Source organism: Pelodiscus sinensis, chromosome 7 (assembly GCF_052426305.1).
Source record: "Pelodiscus sinensis isolate ZL-2025 chromosome 7, ASM5242630v1, whole genome shotgun sequence".
NCBI classification, from domain to species: domain Eukaryota; kingdom Metazoa; phylum Chordata; order Testudines; family Trionychidae; genus Pelodiscus; species Pelodiscus sinensis.
The window spans coordinates 31157651-31177014 of NC_143058.1; the positions used below are offsets into that span (position 1 = coordinate 31157651).

At 39.4% G+C, this 19364-nt stretch overlaps 1 protein-coding gene across 3 annotated transcripts in view; it reads left to right on the forward strand.

Moving 5' to 3' along the window:
- The window catches only part of GALNT13 (polypeptide N-acetylgalactosaminyltransferase 13), a 344283-nt gene that overhangs the window by 131801 nt on the left and 193118 nt on the right, over window positions 1-19364 (forward strand). For all 3 annotated transcript variants that reach the window (XM_075933416.2, XM_075933418.2, XM_075933417.2), the window contains one exon: window positions 15859-16027. In XM_075933416.2, coding sequence (XP_075789531.2) covers window positions 15859-16027 — 169 coding nt within the window. The remainder of the gene's footprint in view (window positions 1-15858; window positions 16028-19364) is intronic.

Below are 19364 nucleotides of genomic sequence, written 5' to 3' on the forward strand. Positions count from 1 at the left end.
ATTCTCTTAATACTATTGCCTCCCAAGATTTGTAATAATCCCCCAGGAACTGATACCTTACTGGATATGCCTAATAGATAAGTACTTGCAACCTTTTCAAATCCAATGGGAGCACTTCATCTTTCCCATTGCATTGCTAATGGCCTTGGCTTTATACTTTATTTTTGATTCAGTTCTGGATTAGTTTTAAATTTTAGTAAAAACCAATCGTTTTCATACCATGCAGACTTCAATGGGCTCTTCATTGCATATACTGAGAGAGAAAAGATTTAATAAAATCTGATGACCCTCTAATGAAATATGAAGATTAGTTCTCAGGGACATGAGCATAAAATACCTTCTCTGTAGCTGGCAGTATACTTGGAATGAAGCCTATGATTTTAATCATAGTGCAGAAGCAGCTCAGGATTTATGGAAATGTTTGCTTGAACTTCTAATGTTGTTCCCTCTGTCTTTTGTGCCCATGTGGAAGATTTTACATGGAAACTCTATGCTCTCACTTATTCTGTTCTTTATCCTTTCTTATATAACTCTTTGCTGATAGTATTAAAAAGTGTCTAAAATGTCTAGTTTTTTTGGAAGATCTAGGAAGGAGCACATGAAGTCCCTTCCACCCCCCCAAGATTCTCCCAGGTGCCTATGCCCCTGGCGGTGGGAGAACACTTTGTGCGCTCCCCTTTCTGCCCCTGGGCCAGTCAGGGTGGAGGAAACTTCATGCGCCTTCCCCCGCTCTCCCGGGTGCTAATTGGCCTGGGGGCAGGAGAGTGGCAGGGTCTCCTTTGGCCAGATCAACCTGCTTGGTGGGCCGGATCCAGCTCACGGAGGCCCTTTTGCCCACTCCTGGTCTAGGAGAAGGCATTTGGGTGCTCCTATGGTCATCTGAATGTAGCATCCCTGATGGATTTTTTTTGTATGCGCCACAGCTACTAATTCAGTGAAGAGTATTCTCAATGAATTAAGCCCTTTCAAGGAAAGGCATACTTTTCTGCCTTCTCACATGTTCACTGCACAAAATAACATGCATATTTACAAAATATAACTTCATGTGATGCAGAACGTCATTGTTCCTGGTTTAACTCCCTCAGGACAGCCTGAGGAACTCAAGACCTTATAAAACAAGGCCAGTTGGTGGTGAAGACATTCCTTAAGTTCAGCTATAGATGCCTTAGGTCTATGGTTGTTAGGATGAAGAGAGTCTTGTGGCAGCAAGCTTTGGGCATACATAAAGTGCAGTGCACCATGGAATATGTCATTCAAGTCAGTGGAACTATTCATTGAGCAGACAGATGACATTTTGGATTCCCTTAAGAATTCTAAAGTCACTTGGTGTTCTCTGAGAATATATACTCCAGTTTCCTGTCTCAAACCATATAGTTATCAACCACAAGTGAGACAGAAGACCTGTACCAACTTTCAAACTAGACAGCTTGAATACCCTCCTCTGAAAAAGTCTGTCAGAGCTACTCAACATGCGGCCTGTGGGCCGCATGCAGCCCACAGCTTCTTTGTTTGCAGCCCGCGTGTGGGAGCCAAAACAAAAAAGTAGTTTATATAATGGTCTCCTATTGATATGCGTTTTGTAGTTAAATTCCTGGACTGTCATTACACATTAAAAGTGCTGTCATATGGGTGGAAATCAGGTAAGTATTGCATTTTATTAATATAAGCAGAACTGCCTTAAATGGGGCCTGTGTGTTGTATAGTCTTGCCTTAATCTTTATATTCATGCTTGTCGGTGTGAAATACGCTATTTGCATATATTTGCATACATATTTGCATGTATTATGCAACCACACTTAAGTTGTGGCCCTTGACATGTGCTGTGAGTATCAGCTGTGGCCCTTGGGGCTTCCAAAGTTCAGTAGCTCTGGCGTAGGTATTCTAGCAGGTGCTTGATTTGTTTGTTGCTCTCAGCATGCAAGACTTCCACACAGCCTGCAGGAAATATTTGCAGTGTACATCCTCTTCATCACAGTCAAACATACAGTATCTACTGAGAACTGTTGTATCCGGCAGAGCAACCACAGTTGATGGCATTATACTACTAATTGTAGAGTGAAGTTTTCAGGTATGGCTCAGTCCTGCAAATCCATAAATCTCTAGGATGACCCCGAGGCTGATGCCAGGTAAAGTGAAAGCATTCACTTAAAACTCACCTATTGTCGTAGTCCCTACGCTAACAGCTATTTGTTCCTCCTTCAGCTCTAGAGATAGGGGTCTGCATTCTTGGAGTAGAACCACATGAATTCTCTTCATACTTATACTATAGAGTTAGGGTGGCCAGGCTAACCTGAGTGGAGGGAGAATACAGTATGCAGGGATTGTTTGCCCATCTTGGCAATATGGCTGAAGAGCATGTATAGAATCATAGGACTGGAAGGGACCTCAAGAGGTCATCGAGTCCAGCCCCCCACCCTCAAGGCAGGACTAAGCTCTGTCTACACCATCCCTGACAGATGTCTATCTAACCTGTTCTTAAATATCTCCAGAGAGGGAGATTCCACCACCTCCCTTGGCAATTTATTCCAATATTTGACCACCCTGACAGTTAGGAATTTTTTCCTAATGTCCAATCTAAACCTCCCTTGCTGAACTTTAAGCCCATTACTCCTTGTCCTGTCCTCAGAAACCAAGAGGAACAAATTTTCTCCTTCCTCCTTGTGACACCCTTTTAGATATTTGAAAACCGCTATCATGTCCCCCCTTAATCTTCTTTTTTCCAAACTATACAAGCCCAGTTCATGAAGCCTGGCTTCATAGGTCATGTTCTCCAGACCTTTAATCATTCTTATTGCTCTTCCCTGTACCCTTTCCAATTTCTCCACATCTTTCTTGAAATGTGGCGCCCAGAACTGGACACAGTACTCCAGCTGAGGCCTAACTAGTGCAGAGTAGAGCGGCAGAATGACTTCACGAGTTTTGCTTACAACACACCTGTTGATACAACCTAGAATCATATTTGCTTTTTTTGCAGCAGCATCACACTGTTGACTCATATTCAACTTGTGGTCCACTATGACCCCTAGATCCCTTTCCGCCATGCTCCTTCCTAGACAATCGCTTCCCATCTTGTATGTATGGATTCTCTTTCAAATGCAGTCTTAAAAGGCTTTTGAAGCAGGATGTAACACACCTTTTGAATGCAGAATAGTGATAGAAATGTAGCCGTGTTAGTCTAGTGTAGATGAAACAAAGTACAGGACTATATAGCACTTTAAAGACTAACAAGATGGTTTATTGGATGATGAGCTTTCGTGGGCCAGACCCACTTCCTCAGATCAAATAGTGGAAGAAAATAGTCACAACCATATATACCAAAGGATACAACTTAAAAAAAAACGAACACATATGAAAAGGACAAATCAAATTTCAGAACAGAAGGGGGATGTGGGGGGGGGGGGAGGTAAATGTCTGTGAGCTAATGATATTAGAGGTGATAATTGGGGAAGCTATCTTTGTAATGGGTAAGGTAATTTATATTCCTTATTCAGACCCAAGTGTAAAGTGTCGAATTTAAGCATGTATAACAGTTCAGAGGATTCTCTTTGAAGTGAAGTCTTAAAAGGCTTTTGAAGCAGGATGCAGGTAATTAAGTCATTGAGACAATGTCCTTTCTGGTTGAAATGGCAAGAAACTGTTTTTTCTTTATGATCCTGTCTAATATCTGTTTTGTGGGCATTGATCCTTTGGTGAAGTGTCTGAGATGTTTGTCCAATGTACATAGCAGACGGATACTTTTGGCACATGATAGCATAAATTATATTTCTGGGTGCGCAGGAATATGTGTTCTTGATCTTATAACTCACTAGAGATCCATTTCCTGGACGCCCATGCAAATAGCCCAGAGCATGCATTAGAAGGAAGTATCTGATTGCCATAACCTGTTAACAGATCCCTCCTCCCAACATGAAAACTTCCCCCTCCCAGGGGAAGAGGAGTTTGATGCTGCCAGCACTTCCCTTTCAAATATTTAGAATAGTTTGATTTATAGACTGAAATTAGTACACAATACCTGCTGTTCAAAAAACACACTATATGAATATAGGTGTTACAGAATGAAATAGAAGCTAAAAAAGAAGTATAAACACAAGAGAAGCCCCTAAAAATAAATTAGAATTAAAATGATGGGTTGATGTATTTAACCTACCCTCACAAGGGCAGCCAACACTACAACTTTATGCTACTAGTACCGGTGCGTAAAAGTGAGTCAGCTGTGCGTAAAAGTGAGTGTACCCGCTACATTATGTTATAATCCAAACCAGGCCTCCTACCGTAGGGGGCAACAGGGGCAGCTGCCCTAGGGCCTGGAGATTCAGAATGGCTCATATATCTCCCAGCCACTGCTACAGGCTCTTTAAATCACCACCAGACCCCCTGGCGGAAGGAAGTACATGGCACGGTCTGGGTGCGCTGAGGGTTAGCTGCCATCAGAGGCCGTATCCCTTCTAGGAAAATTTGAATCTGCTTTGGTTTACAGTGTGTTTCCAGCCTTGTCCAATTATGCTGTTGTATCGCTAAGTAACTTGTCCATATTTATTGCAGAGGCCTCTTTTTAAATAATTTGCAAATGGTCTGATTCTTGTGTACAACATACATTATTCCCTCCCCATTTTTAATTCACACTGTATATTAAAGGGCTGACAGAACGTTCTGAAGAAATGAGTAGATGGTATGAAGATAAATCCATAAATTGTAATCCTGGCTCAGCCACTCAGTGGTGTGGTCCTAGCAAATCAATTTGCCTTTCTGGTTCCGCACCCATACAATGCCTATCATAGACTGACATTATCTTATAAGGCTGCTGCAGTCATTTATTACATAGGGGCTAATCCTCCCCTCATGTACATCAGCTCCATGAAAATTCATGGAATCAATTCCCAGTTCACACCAGCTGAGGATTCTGACCTTAATGTCTGTACAGTGCTTTAAATATGCCAAGTGAAACATAAATGCTAAGTATCATGACAGTTTCAATGTAGTGATTTCTTTTTTACTTTGAGGATAAAAATTACCTTACTGATAGACTATAAATAAAATGATTGACCGATTGCATCATTTGCTGTCTTCACGCTGCTGTGTTTATAGTTGATGGGGAGATTTCACAGATTGTATCCCAATTTGGCATGGTGTTCTAGATTCACTGATTATTTTTTTTAATCACGTTTTCATAACTGAATGAGGAGGACTTCATTTTCAGTATAAAACATCTTGGTCTTGTATTTCTCGGGGGTTCACAGCTGAAGACCTTGCCCTCTGTCATTCCAAGACTAAAAGGTTATTTTTCTCGGTCCTTTCGAAGAACCTTTTGGTCTTGGAATGGCCGAGGGCCAGGTCTCGCACTGTGAACCCCTGAGAAATACAAGACCATTTTATACTGAAAGACGATTTAGTCCAGATCTTCATTTCCCTACAAAGAGTAACTGGCTTTCTGGACAGCTGGCTGTAACTTCTGTGAATCCTGGAATCTCATTACAAATATGAGATCTCCAATGTATGTTTTTCTTTCAGAAGCTTTGTACATTGTATCTCTAAGGAGCAGTGGGCCCAATATAGAATTCTTTAAAGCCAATGGAAAATTAACTTCATTTAACTCTCTAGATCAGGTCAGTAGTTCTTGAAAATAGGAGAAAAATATGTACACTACAGGTTTAGTAAGATAGAATGTAAAGTATAATGGTAACCCAGTATTTTACAATAGAATTTAACAAATGCAAAACCTACTGCTGCTGCTGTTTACAAACAGCAATTACTTATCTATGGCATAGCTCTCTAGGGTTGCCAGATGGTTTAACCAAAAATACCAAGGCCCCCCCTCCCAAAAAAGGGGAAAAATTCTGTTGGGGGGGAAAGGAGGAAGACCAAAGTTGTTGGGGTGGGGGAGGAGAGGGTGAAGGATTCCAAGAGCAGTTAAGCAAAAAAAAAAAAAATCAGCATGGCCCCTTACCGGAACCAGGTAAGCGGGGGCGAGGGGGAGCGTGTCCGGGGGCTGGGCCCAGTTGCTGAGTGTGTCGTAGGGTTGCCAGGTGTCTGGTATTTTTGCCTCCTGGCAGGGGGAAAAAATCAGAAAATACCAGACATTTTAGGTTTCCGGTATTTTCTGAATTCTTTTTTACCAGATAGGAGGCGAAAATACTGGACTATCCAGTCAGTACCGGACACCTGGCAACCCTATAGCTCTGCAGTGCATTAAACCATTTGAATGTGCCTTTTATAAATTTGACTTTGATTCCTAAAGTATTTGTGAGAATTGGGTAAACAGCAGTTGTCACAAAGTATCCAAATTTACTGATTCTGGATTTTAAAAGTTCCTGGGGCCTTTCTGAACTAAAGGCTTTGAGATTCCAGAGATTATTCTGGAGATAGTTGCTGACCTTGTATATGTTGAATTCACAAACTGAAATCCAGGAATACTGGTAACCTGGTCATGTGTTTATAGTGTTTTTCAATTTGAAAAAGAGACTGCTTGGCTCTTCATAGATAAACAGTAAGCTGTAGTGGTTTATGAAAGCTAAAACTTAAAAAAATGCAATTGGTACTTGCACATCTATACCTCCACCAGTTTGTTTAGATTTTGATCTCATGTATACACTGTAAGTGAAACATAGCTAGTGCATTTTTATTTTCAAATGGCCAAATTAAATAATATATGCAGCTCAAAGTACCACACAACGTGCTTAAAAACAATTAGTTAAAATGGTATTGCAATGGCTGTGTAAGCAAACACAGCAGTGATTATGTAAGCTGAACAATAGCTCACTTATCCTTGTATATTGGGATGTGTTTTATTGAAAGAACACACATTGGCCATTGTGCCAAATTTATTCCCTGTTCTTTTGAACAAATATAATGGGGTCTCTTACTCTTCACTATACAGCCATCAAGCTACAGCAGGTTAAATAGCTTTTAAAAAGAACAGCACTTCTCGGTGGGTAAAACTGACTCATGCTTTGTGAAAGGAAACTACTCAGCGGCTTTGGGGAGCCTTTGGCCATTTTTTCAATGTAGCCGTTTCGTCCCCTTTACTGTTGGCTTCTTCGGAGGAGTGAGTCCCTGTGAAGGTGTTTAACTGACAGGCCAACTTGGTACAAATTTTTTCCTATGCTGTAATTGGCATAGCTTGCTTGGGAGTAGTCTAAGTGGAGCCCAGCTTTGCCATATGCAGCAGAAATGGAAGACGCTGGTAAACCTCTTTGTAGGTGCTCATGCTATGCTGCAGAATTGCAGGGCTTCCCCTAAGTGGGGTGAGTTGTGATGTTAATTTGATTGGGTGAATTTCATTGACTCTGAAGCACACCTTTAGTACTGCACTTAGGATCCAGCAAAGGGGTATTAGCCCAGCTACTACCATGGGATTTGAACTTTCTGCGGGGGGAGGGGGGGAGAGAGATCATTGTCTCCCTAATAAGAGTATTTTCAGTAATGATGCTATGTTTAGATTAAGTGAAGTACCAAAGGCACAATAGTGACTATCATGAAAAAATACAGTCTAGTTGTGGGACAACTAGCATGAATTCATAGATTAATCATCTATCTGCATAATGCCAATTACCCACCCGTATTTTTTTTTTTTTCAGTTAATGAACTGAACTTTTATAAGTAATGGGTAGAGTTCCAGGTGATGGTTTTGACTGATATAGTCCTAAAATGGCTTGGGATCTTCTTGCCTAAAACCCCCACACTTCTCTATGCTGCCTCAGCAGAGGTATCCAAGTTGGCATCCTAGTCATACAAGAAAAATCATAAGGACCCAAAGCTTTAGAACTAGCTCTCCCCTTTGTCCAAAATAGTCCTAGTCAGTTGACCTACAGAGCATACTGCAAAGGCCACTGTATTTTCTCACATCTGTGGGAGAAATTAAATATTTTAAGTTGAGGGTTTTGCTAGGGGGTTATTGTTATGGTTTCCAGATGGTCAAAGAAGGTGCTACCTAGTGTATCTAAGGATGCTTGGAGCAAAGGCTAGACATTCAATTTTTAATGGACATATATAAATCAAAATATCTGAATTCTTAAGAAGTATTAAAAAGTAAAGTGCATCTCGGATGTCATCATTCTTCAAAAATCTTTTCTTCTAGTTACCTCTAGCACACACACTCACTAATATTCATCCCATGGCCAACCATGCACTTCCTGATAATTTATCTGCCCTTTATTTATGCCCTTAGTTGGGTGCCCTGCTAATCAACTAAGTGGCCACACAAGCGCACAACTTACAGGGAATACTGCTTTCTTGGTTTGACTAGCATTGCATCCTCTTGTCAGCAGTCTCAGGTCTTCTCGCTGCATCCAGATCTAATGCACATAAAGGTCAACAAAAAGCATTCCCTCCTTTTTTTTTTTTTTTTTTTAAATCCGTAGGTAGATTAGAATGACTTGACAGCTAAGGGTGTCTGGGTTTACAGTTCTTTGGTGGGGAAAAATAAAAGTTAATATAAAAATGTGTAGCTGTTCATGTTATGAACATAAAATGCACAAGCACTTTGAGAATTTCACTACACTCCAATATTCATTTCAGTTTCTTCAAGGAACATTTATTGAAGTACAAGCATGCGTTTTTGATGTAGCTGCTGTGTAGTAGATATGCACACTGTGTGATCATTAAAGAAAATGTTTTTCCATGCTAGTAATGAAATTCTCCAGGAGAGCTCCAGATATTGCCATTTTACCTTTAGGGTAGAAAGTGTCTGATCTACATCTTATGATTTTTTGAATTGTTGATAACCCACAGCTCCTGTTGACTTCAGTTCAACATATGGATCACACTTTTGAAGATCATGCCCTTTCTTCTGCAAACTCTCAGAAAAATGTGGGCCACATGTTTCTTTAGTGACAGGTGCTGCCTCCTGTGGTCTTTCTGGAGTATAACTGGTACCTGCTTTCCTTCCTGTTTGATGAGAAACAAATGAATTCCAAGCATATCCAATTGTCCTGGCACAACTAAAATCTTACCTTGCTTTAAGTTATGATAAGAGGAAGTTGCATGCCAAATTTGGTGGTCCTACCTCATACAGTTTAGGAGTTCTTGAATTGATTCACAGTTGGACGGACAGACACACAATATCTCTAAAATATATGGTAGGTGATTATATATTAGATTATATAGATTATATAGAATATTGTACATAGGTTTGGTTTGTTGCATTATAACCACATTAGGGCTGTATTTTATATTTATGTATAGCAAGAATGTATCATCTAAGGATGAAATTTAATCTATTTTAGTTACAGTACACAGCACAAGTACAGACTCTGTAGGAAGTTGTTTAGCTTTGCAGAACAAAAACTAGAATATAGCAAAATCTCCTTTTCAAGATTTACCCTAATGCACTTCAATGAATAATTATAGAGCAACAACAGGATGTTGTGATTCTCCAATCTGAAGAGTATACAGCTCAAGCTTTCAAGAATACGTGTGTGAGTTGCAAGCCTGTTCTGTGTCTTGTTAATTTATAATGTTCGGAATGGCAGTCAGAAAAGTTTGTTCACTAGTGAACCATGTATCGCCATGACATTCTTGGATCCTTCTGCTGATACTGCTTGTGGGAAGGTTCTGTATTGCTGGCCTTTACCTGTTCACACAAATTGTTTTTAATTCTGTTATCAAGGGATTTCCACTAGATTGGTATTAGCCTGTTTAAATACTAAGTATTTCTCTTCCTGCTGTTTTGTGCCTAGTGCTATGAAGTGAAACATCCTGTCACAGCAGATAAAGGAACACGTTCCACAGACTGTATTTAACTACATTTTCATGAGAGGTGAACTTCTGCAAGAATGGGTATCATAGTCAGTGGCAGTGAGCTATGATAGGGTTGATCAAATGTTTTTCAACTAATTTCAACTAAAGACTTTTTTTCATTAAATGTCTGCGTTCTGCAGAATTCTTGTCAAAAACAACCTCAAGACCAAAAATGTTTAAGTGTGTGTTTAAGTGTATTCTTTTTAACCCAAAAAATTACAATTTCTGTCTAGGAGAGAAGGAAGGTGGGAAACCTCTGACCAGATATAGTATGGATGATGTAACTTTACTATGTTTATCATGTTTAAGTTTTTGAATATTCCGTTGTGAACTACGTGTTTCTAGAAGCCTGAGTAGACTCAGTCTGAGCTGTATGCCAGTTCAGTTTATAATATGCGCGCTCTCTTTCCAACAAAGCTGCTTCCTGGGTGTTTACTGAATATTAGTTATGAAACTGATCACATCTCTAGCAAGGAAACACTGTACAGTTCATATAGTACAGTACCTAATCTACTGATTGGAACGTACACACCAACTAAATACAGGTCCTGAATTGAAAGGCTTCCCTGCCAGGTAGATGGCATCTTTCACTCCAGTGCATAGCGGAATGAGTGTCTGTTGATGACTACTAACATTTGAAATATTAGCACAAATTTCTTTTAGGGGTATTGTGGAACATTATGGTCCATTTCTTGGTTTTATTGTAATTTTTCAGGAGGTGGAGGCAGAAGAAATGGATGTCTCCATCCTGGCCTGATTCTTTTGCAGAAGAGGCTAGGGACAAACTTCTTCCTTAGTTCAGCACACTTTTAAGGAAGACTCCATTTTAGAGAGGAATGAAGTCTTGGGCATGTGGCAACTAGCTGTCTGACCAGACATATGCTTATCCACTTCTCTGATGTTAAACAGATATGAACCCTTTGAAGACGTGCTATAATATATTTGCTTTGCCATTTTCCAGATAGCCTTACTCAAATTAGGGACCTTATCATTCCCCTCTTTTTTATTTATGCTATATTTTGGAGGATAGGGCAGTTTATTTTGCTCCTTCCTTTGCCCTGAATGTTCCTTCCCTGGTTTCTTAAGTTTTACTGCATCCTGTGGCCAGTTTTATGCTGCTGTCAGAGAGAGTATAGGCTTTTCTCTAGACATATTCAGCAAAAAAAGAAGCAGAACATATTTCTGAGAGAGTAGTGTGGGAAGGGGTTCTGAGGCTGTGAAAACCCCACCCTATTACAATTTCTGATTACACAATGATTGGGTTTTAACAGTGTCTGACCTTCTCTTTTCACCAAAAAGTGTGGGCCAGGGTAGGGAGCATTTCAACATTCACTGGACATATTTTTTTATCATGTCAGTGGCATGTTCCAAGATGGATTTAAGGGGGATGTGTGCTTAAAGCAGAATGAAAAGTGAACAAGAAAATAAATGTGCATGTGGCTGCTGGTGGTAAGAGACTGTCAAATGCTGATCAGGGACAACTGAAGAGCCAAACAACGTGACTACTTTTTTTCTCTTTTGTGAGATAGGTGTCTCTTTCAAGGTAAAACCCAGCAATTAGGAGCCATATAGAGCTGTATGATTACTTATCATTTAGTCCCCAGAGCCAGATCCAAAGAGCCAGCGACTCTGTCCAGATTCAGAAAAGCATTTTATAAGGTGTTAAATGAGCATTTAGTTTAGCAGCAGCTCTGGTGCTTAGTAACTCTAGGGAGCATGCCACTGATTCCAATGCACATTAAACAGTGAGATTGCCCTATACATGTAGAAGTAGGACATTTTATGGAGCAAAATCATCACTTGTAATTCTGAACTGGCCCCAGTTTTTGAGACTTTCTCTGATAATTTCATTTTAGATCACAATCATGGTGAAATCTATTGATTCTTCCTCTTGAAATATACAAGTGGGCTGAAATTGACATATGCTTTTAAATAATCTGTACTAAATTCTTGTCTCCACAGTTCTAGTTTAAACACAAAGTGAACAAAGAAGTCTAGATTAGAGATGTTAAATTTAGATTAACATCTAATTTAACACATTTAGATTAATAGGCTAATTGAACTATTTGATTAGTCTATAAGGGAGCCTCGCTTCTGAAGTATAGCAACAGCTCCAGGGCTGTTGCTACATTTCAAAGGCAAAAGCGATGCAGGGAGCACTGGCCAGAGGGGGACTGATTGAGTCCCCCGCTGGCCCTTTGCTTCCCACAGCGTTTCAAAGTGGTAGCACCGCATGGAGCTGGGGACTCCCCTGCTGACCCCAGCTCTACACGACATTGCCACTTTGAAAGGTGGCACGGAGCTGAGGGCCAGCTGGGTCTACCTGCGGTGTTTCAAAGCAGCAGCTCCACCCAGCACTGCTGCTCTGAATCCTCTCCTCCACCTTCACCCCCCCTTGCTGCCTCTTTCTGATAGACTAGTATTTCACATCCCTCATCTACATAGCATTTAACCTCCCACAAAAAATCTGTAGTCCATAATGTATAAAAAGTCAAACTTGTAAGTTCATATTTATTAAATTCACCTAGTCAGGACTAATGTCTACTTTATTTAATGAATTCATAGTTCTCCAGTATGATCAAAAGTTCTTAATTTCCTGTAGAACAATGATGATGCGTGAAAGGCTTTTACATGTTTTTTTCTTTTGTTACAAGAATATGTTAATAAATAATTGGCTACAGAGGAAACTCTGATAAGTGACAGCCCCCTTCTGGGCATTTAGGCACTGCAGTTTTTTCAAAACCAAGCCAGTTCATTCCAGTGCAAATGAACTGAAAACATGAATAGAGAAATAGAACAGTGAACCTTCTGAAAAATAAGCAACTGTATTCTCTGAAAAATATTAGGAGGTCTATTTGTCAAATAATATGTGGCTATTGGAGTACTGCACAGACTGTTGAGGAGGAAGTCATGATTCATGAACTAAACTGGCAAGCTACAAGTGAAGATAATTTGGTTGTATGTAAGAGCCCATAATTTCTAAGGAATCCTATTACATTGAATGAGACTTTTCCATATTGGCATAGTCCTATGCAAAATGGGGATAGTTAGAAATCCTATAGTAAGGATATTGTCACTAAATTGTATAATTTTCTAAATTATTTCTGTAGTTGTTATAAAAATATGTAACTTTTTTTAAACCATTCCTGCAATAGTAGGTTTCTACCTCCTTATAAACATGTGAGAGATACTCAGAATATATATTGTGATAACAAGTGTTTATCTGCACCAGAGTGTGATGATTAACTCACTTGTGGCTTTCCAGTCATGGGTAATGCAACCATGTCACACTCATTCTGATTATATCTTTATAGCAGATCACACTCACGTATTCCATTTCTCTCTTGGTAGACTTATGTATCCGTGGATGAACTAAATTGGAGAGAACTTCAAATATTTTGTTTTTATTGGTTTGTGTCAGGCTTTAAATGACATGACATAAATGCTGATTTTTACGGTTATTTACCTGTACTTAGATGTTAGTGGAAGGTGCTTTGTCAGTGCTTCCCAATTAAATTTGTATTACCTTTGTATTTTTTCAAGCAAACTCTGGATGGAAATTAACAGGAAACTGGACACCAATATTGTATAATAGATTTCTGCAGTGTAATGTACAATACTGGGTTGTGTGTGTGCTTAGGGTTTTTAGCTTTTTGGGTTTTTTTCAGGATCAGGAGCTAACTGTTTATCCTAATGATGTCCTTCAAAAAGCTTTTGAGTTCATTGCTGTCAGTTGGTTTGGTAACGACTTGTAGGACTCTTCTGTCACACAATGAATACAGTTCAGGAAGAGAGTACTTTTTACATTATTATGATTTAAATATATCACTTAGGAGTGGGGTTCTTATAGAAATTCTCAGGTTAATGCTGTCAGTGGACAAGCTAATAGATCAATAAGTGGGACATCCTTTTAAAGCAGAATATTTGATAGGAATGCTATGGAGACTTGGCAGGGTTGAAAGCCTGATCCCATGAGAGTCCCTTGCCACACTTGCTAATGTCTTCACTAGGGCTAGGATTTTACCCCTGGCGAATGTGAACTGGCTCCTACCCCTCCCAGAGCTGACATCAGTGCCTCAGAGGAGGAGTCCTTTTCCCTTCTTCCTTCGCTTTTGGTGTGGTTCCTTGAGATTCAGCTTTTTGTGGGTTGTTGGTCAAAGCAGTTTATCTCTCCCCCCCCCCATCCCACATTGTAATATGTCTGGGTCTATGGGGGTTGACAGTGGAAACTCTGGATTTAAATTTCTATTTCTTAGAAGAGGGAGACTACTTTTCACCACCTCACAATTTTCAATCCTAAGAAGTGATTTTAAAAACAAAATTGCCCTACCCCCATGCACAGTCTCCTGCAAATAACCAGTCCAGTGTGCATCAAATGGTTCCAAAGCCCCTCCTGCAGACAGGCCCTGAAAGCACTAAAAATGTTTGCCTGAATTGGGCATCTCCTGTATGCTCTGAGATATGGTCCTAAGGACCTGGACAAAATTCCAGAGCATGATGTGTATGAGGCCATTGGTTCATGACTGACCTGCTAGATATCTTCAAACTAAGAAAGTACCCCAACAATCTGTGTGACTGTGTGTAACATATTTATGAGTAATGAGTGAATCGAGATTATTGAGGATGCCAGATGATCACAGAATGCACTCCTCCAGTGATGTGCCATACTTGCAACTGGCTTTCCCAATCCTGGAAATCCATGAAATCCATTCAGACTTCTCTCATAACTTTGCCATGTGTGTGGAGCCACTGCTCTGTGATACACTAGCTGCCATGACATGCCAAGGTTCCACAGAGTTAGCTGCTCTGCCTGATCCTGGGAATAGGGGCTTTTCCTGCCGGACTTGCCCCTTTTCAGCTCTTCAGCCCCTCCAGTGTCTGGAAATGAGTTGGTATCATCACTCTGCCTTGCTTCCCCTTTCTGAAGCAATTTCCTTCCCCCTCCTCCCAGCACATGTAAATGTGCAGACAATATTGGGTTTAGGAAACCATTCTTAATAAAAATCTGCTTTGCTGTCAGATTTTTTAACAGTAACTGTAAGTTTTTGTTTAAAATATTAATTTTGTATGAGGTTGTGTGACAACTTCTGTGGAAATTTGTCTCACTAATAGTTCTGGGTATCTTCTGATTTTAACTTTAAGAACTGACACATACTCCTCCTTCACCAATCCTTCAACATAAACTGATCCAATCAGTTTGCTTTGTAGGTTCAGGGCCATATAGTAATGTTTTTATATGATGATTTAATTATTTTTGTCATCCGATAAAACTTGATACTGAAGATCAATTTAATTATGCTGATTTTGTTTTAAAGAATGGTTTGACTTTTACATGTAAGTAATTAGTAATAAAAACTTAGTTTTCTTGGAGATGTTTTTCATTTAAATACACATAGAAGGTACATAGTGACATTGTTTGTACTGGTTACATTGTTTTTCAGTGGAATGTTTGTTGTCACTCTCTTGTCTTGTATAATATTGTAATTATGTCTCAAGTTCAATATACTTTTTATTTTGATAATGATAAACTTAGAAAATTGGTAAGACATAGGTTAAAATGTGCAATATGTACAAATACCTGTAATCAGATGTTATATAAAGCATATTCTAAGATTTTACAGTATTGACACAGATACATTGGGATAATGTATGTTTACAGTCTGCTCAGTCTGGGCTTAGTTTATTTTTGGCTAGCATTTGTGTAACAGTCAACAATGAATTTCAAAAGGTTAGAAGTTTGGATTCAATTTTCATAAGCATCAGATAATTTGGTTGCTTGTACAAATCTTGTCTAACCCTCTTGTATCTGTAAAATTTCACTGGGACGATGATACTGACACCCACAATCATAGATATAAGTATCATGAGATACACAATTCATCACTATTGTATGTAGTCTCTGCCAGAAATTAGAAGAGGGTGGAAAATCCTAAACATTTTTCAGGGCTTGATTTCAAGTTCAGATCCAGATATGGGTAAAAATCTCAGGCCGGAGTGCTGAGCCAACTCTTTATTTTTCTCTAAATCACTCCATGTTGATAGATGACGAAAGTCTTCTATTAGTGAAGAATGAAACCAACACACAAATATTAAAATTGTGTATTTTGTTAACTTGTGTTACAGCTGTTATTTCAAGGAACCAAGAAGGACCTGGAGAGATGGGAAAGGCTGTGCTCATTCCCAAAGATGACCAGGAGAAAATGAAGGAGCTGTTTAAAATCAACCAGTTTAACCTTATGGCCAGTGACTTGATTGCACTTAACAGAAGTTTGCCAGATGTAAGATTAGAAGGGTGAGTTTGCAATGCACTGTGTAATTCTCAACACAAATGGCTCAATCACATTATGGGCCATGTTTTTTTACCAATATTTATTTGTTCAGGATTCTTAATTGATTTCAGGGCATAATAGGGCTCAATATTTGATAGTTTAATACTTTGAGTCTGTGTGTAGACTGGCAAGTTTTTCCGCAAAAGCAAGCGCTTTTGCGGAAAAACTTGCCACCTGTCTACACTGGCCGCTTGAATTTCTGCAAGAACACTGATGATCTCCTGTAAGAAATCAGTGCTTCTTGCAGAAATACTATGCTGCTCCCATTCGGGCAAAAGTCCTTTTGCGCAAAAGCTTTTGCGCAAAAGGGCCAGTGTAGGCAGCTCAGATTTGTTTTGTGCAAAAAAGCTCTGATTGTGAAAATGGCGATCGGGGCTTTTTTGCGCAAAAGTGCGTCTAGATTGGCACGGAAGCTTTTCTGCAAAAAGTGCTTTTGCAGAAAAGCGTCCATGCCAATCTAGATGCTCTTTTCCGCAAATGCTTTTAACGGAAAACTTTTCCGTTAAAAGCATTTGCGGAAACTCATGCCAGTCTAGACGTAGCCTGATTGTTTTCAGTGTTTGGTTGAAGCTGCTTGAAAGTGTTATGATTGATATTCTATAGGCTTATGAAATGCCTGTCAATGCCAATAGAAGAGTGTGTGGGGTATGTATACTGAGAATTAGACTCGATCAAATTTTCTATAGTTACCTTTTTATTTGTATTTTTTAAAATTATCAGTGGACAATTGTGACCTATATAAGCTCTAGTACCAGCGATAGTACCTGTAGGGGAAAACCAATCCCTCTAATAATTTTGTTTGAAACACGTTGGGTGGAGAGAGAGAGAGAGAGAGAGAGAGAGAGAAAATCTTCTTAAAAAAAGGTAAAAGGCAGTAAGAACTAATTCCAAAGGATAAAAAGGCATCCTGAGAAGACAACAGCAGCATTTTTCTCCAATAGCATCTCTAGAGTAGTATTGTAATAGAAACTTTTGTATATTAAAATTGTTAGTGTTTCCATATGATGTCATTTTACTACTGTACAATGTCAGGCTGTATCAACCACTTTATTAATCTGATTCTATATATTTTAATTAGTCTCACGGCTACATCTACACTGCATCCCCCTTGAGCAAAAGCCTATGCAAATGAAGCATGGATTAGCATATTGTCATGCTTAATTTGCATAAATACTTAGGGACTGTTTTTGTGCAAGAAGCTTTTGCACAAAAAGGAGTCGTCTAAACAGCTCCTTTTTGCGCAAAACCCCCTATTTGAGCAAGAGCTGTTCTTCCTGAAAAAATGAGGAAGAACGGCTCTTGCGCAAGAGGGTGTTTTTGTGCAAAAAGGAGCTGTGTAGACGAATCCTTTTTACGCAAAAGCCTCTTGCACAAAAATGGCCCCTAATTTATTATGCAGATGAAGCACTGTAATATGCTAATCTGAGCTTCATTTTCATAGACTTTTGCACAAGAGGGATACAATGTAGACATAGTCAAAGATGCCACAGGGCCACTCATTTTTAATGTTACAGACTAACATGGCTACCCCTCTGATGCATATGACATAGTTATTTAGTGTGGTCTAGAAATTCATAGTTGTTACGAACCTAGTTTCTGGCATTGAAACACTAACGGGATTGGGGGAGATGCCACTCTAAGACGGCATACTGGCTTAAATCATAAGGTCTTGGAACAGTCAGGACTTTATAGATTAGTATGATTCTGAGTTATAAAAACATGGCTCAGATTTGCTACCCATAGAAAATTTTCTTGAAGAATTTTCTGTAACATGCTAGTTTTGTGAGTGTCGATGTGAGTTGCCCACAAGTGGTTAATCTATGTAGTAGCTTGGATATTATCTACTAGTGTTGGTGACAGCAACTCTCCCTCAGTTCAAAAGGTCTGCTTTTAATGAAGTCAAAGGGCACGTGGTATTAAATGTTATTGTGCAAAATAAAATTTCCTATGCATTGCTGTATCTAATTCTTCAAAGAAAGTGTAAAAAAAAAAAAAAAATCCATATGACTGGCTATGGCAATGGGAACATAATGAGGAAGATAGAAGGAAAAATATCCTCCTGTCCCCCAACATGTTTATGTCCAGATTTCCATGCAATAATGGAGATACTGCAGCATAAGCAAGACCTGTCATTTCAACATTTACCTGGTTTTTTTTCCCCTGAAAAATTCACATTTTATAAAAAGTTTTATTTGGTAATTACCAAAGTATCAATCCAACAAAAATAAGTCCCTGAAGGAGCCTTTGGCAGTAGATTATAACCAGCTCAGTATTAATCTGTCCAGATGGCATATTGATCACATGGCAACTGTCTAATAGTTTGGCAGTGTCACAGACAATGCAGGAATGCTTGTAAGTTTTACATGTCCTATAGTAGCAGCCAAGTTCCAGACCTTTCAGTAGTCTCCATGGGGATGGCACAACATCAGACTTACTAAGGGACCTATAGACACTGTTTATGACAACTTGATTGTGTAACACTGAAATGTAGGTGCAAAGGAAGACTGGAAAATGGTAAATTGACATTTTTGTTCCTGTTGTCTTCATTACCTGTTCCACATGTAGTGGCAGGACAGGATCAGCACTGAAGCTATCCATAGTGGATCCCAGTGACTGCCAGCATCAATGCTGCTTCACTTTTGGTGACTTCCTTGGGACAGATATAATAAGATGGAAGATAACATGTTACAAAGAAGTTGACCAGAGACTGTCACTACATAGTCAGCACTTGTATGGTTGCCAAAGCTTTGATGGTATGGTCAGTTCACCAGTGACAGACACATACTGAACAGCCAGTCTTGCAGAACTACCTAGAGAGCTCAGTCCAGGTGGTGCTTGAACTGCAAAGAGGCTACAACCTTTTTGGATTTGCAATGATGATGATTTTTGAGGGGGTGGGGGTAAGAGGTAAGGGAAAGGAGATATCTTGCTTTGGTCAATTTAGATTGTACGGAAATAAGGTGCTGGCTGAACTTTATCTTTCTACTGCCAATTCTCACGGTCTCATCTCTTTTCTCTATTTTGCCCCCTAGAAACTTTGATAATGGCACCCATGTAAATCTAATAAGTTGCTAAGATTGTTCTCTCAAATGACTCCCATAGTGGATCCCACTTTTACTGTAGTTTTGAAGGGCCTTCCCTTCCTATACAGATTGGCTATTTTTCTCTCTTTGCATTCTCTCTAGCTCTCCCTTCCTCCACAAGTACACTTCATTAAAAAAAGAAGACAGATCAGGCTCCAAGTACTTAAAAATCCACATGCATGCCTGAGCTCATGCTTATTTGCACAAAAATACAAAA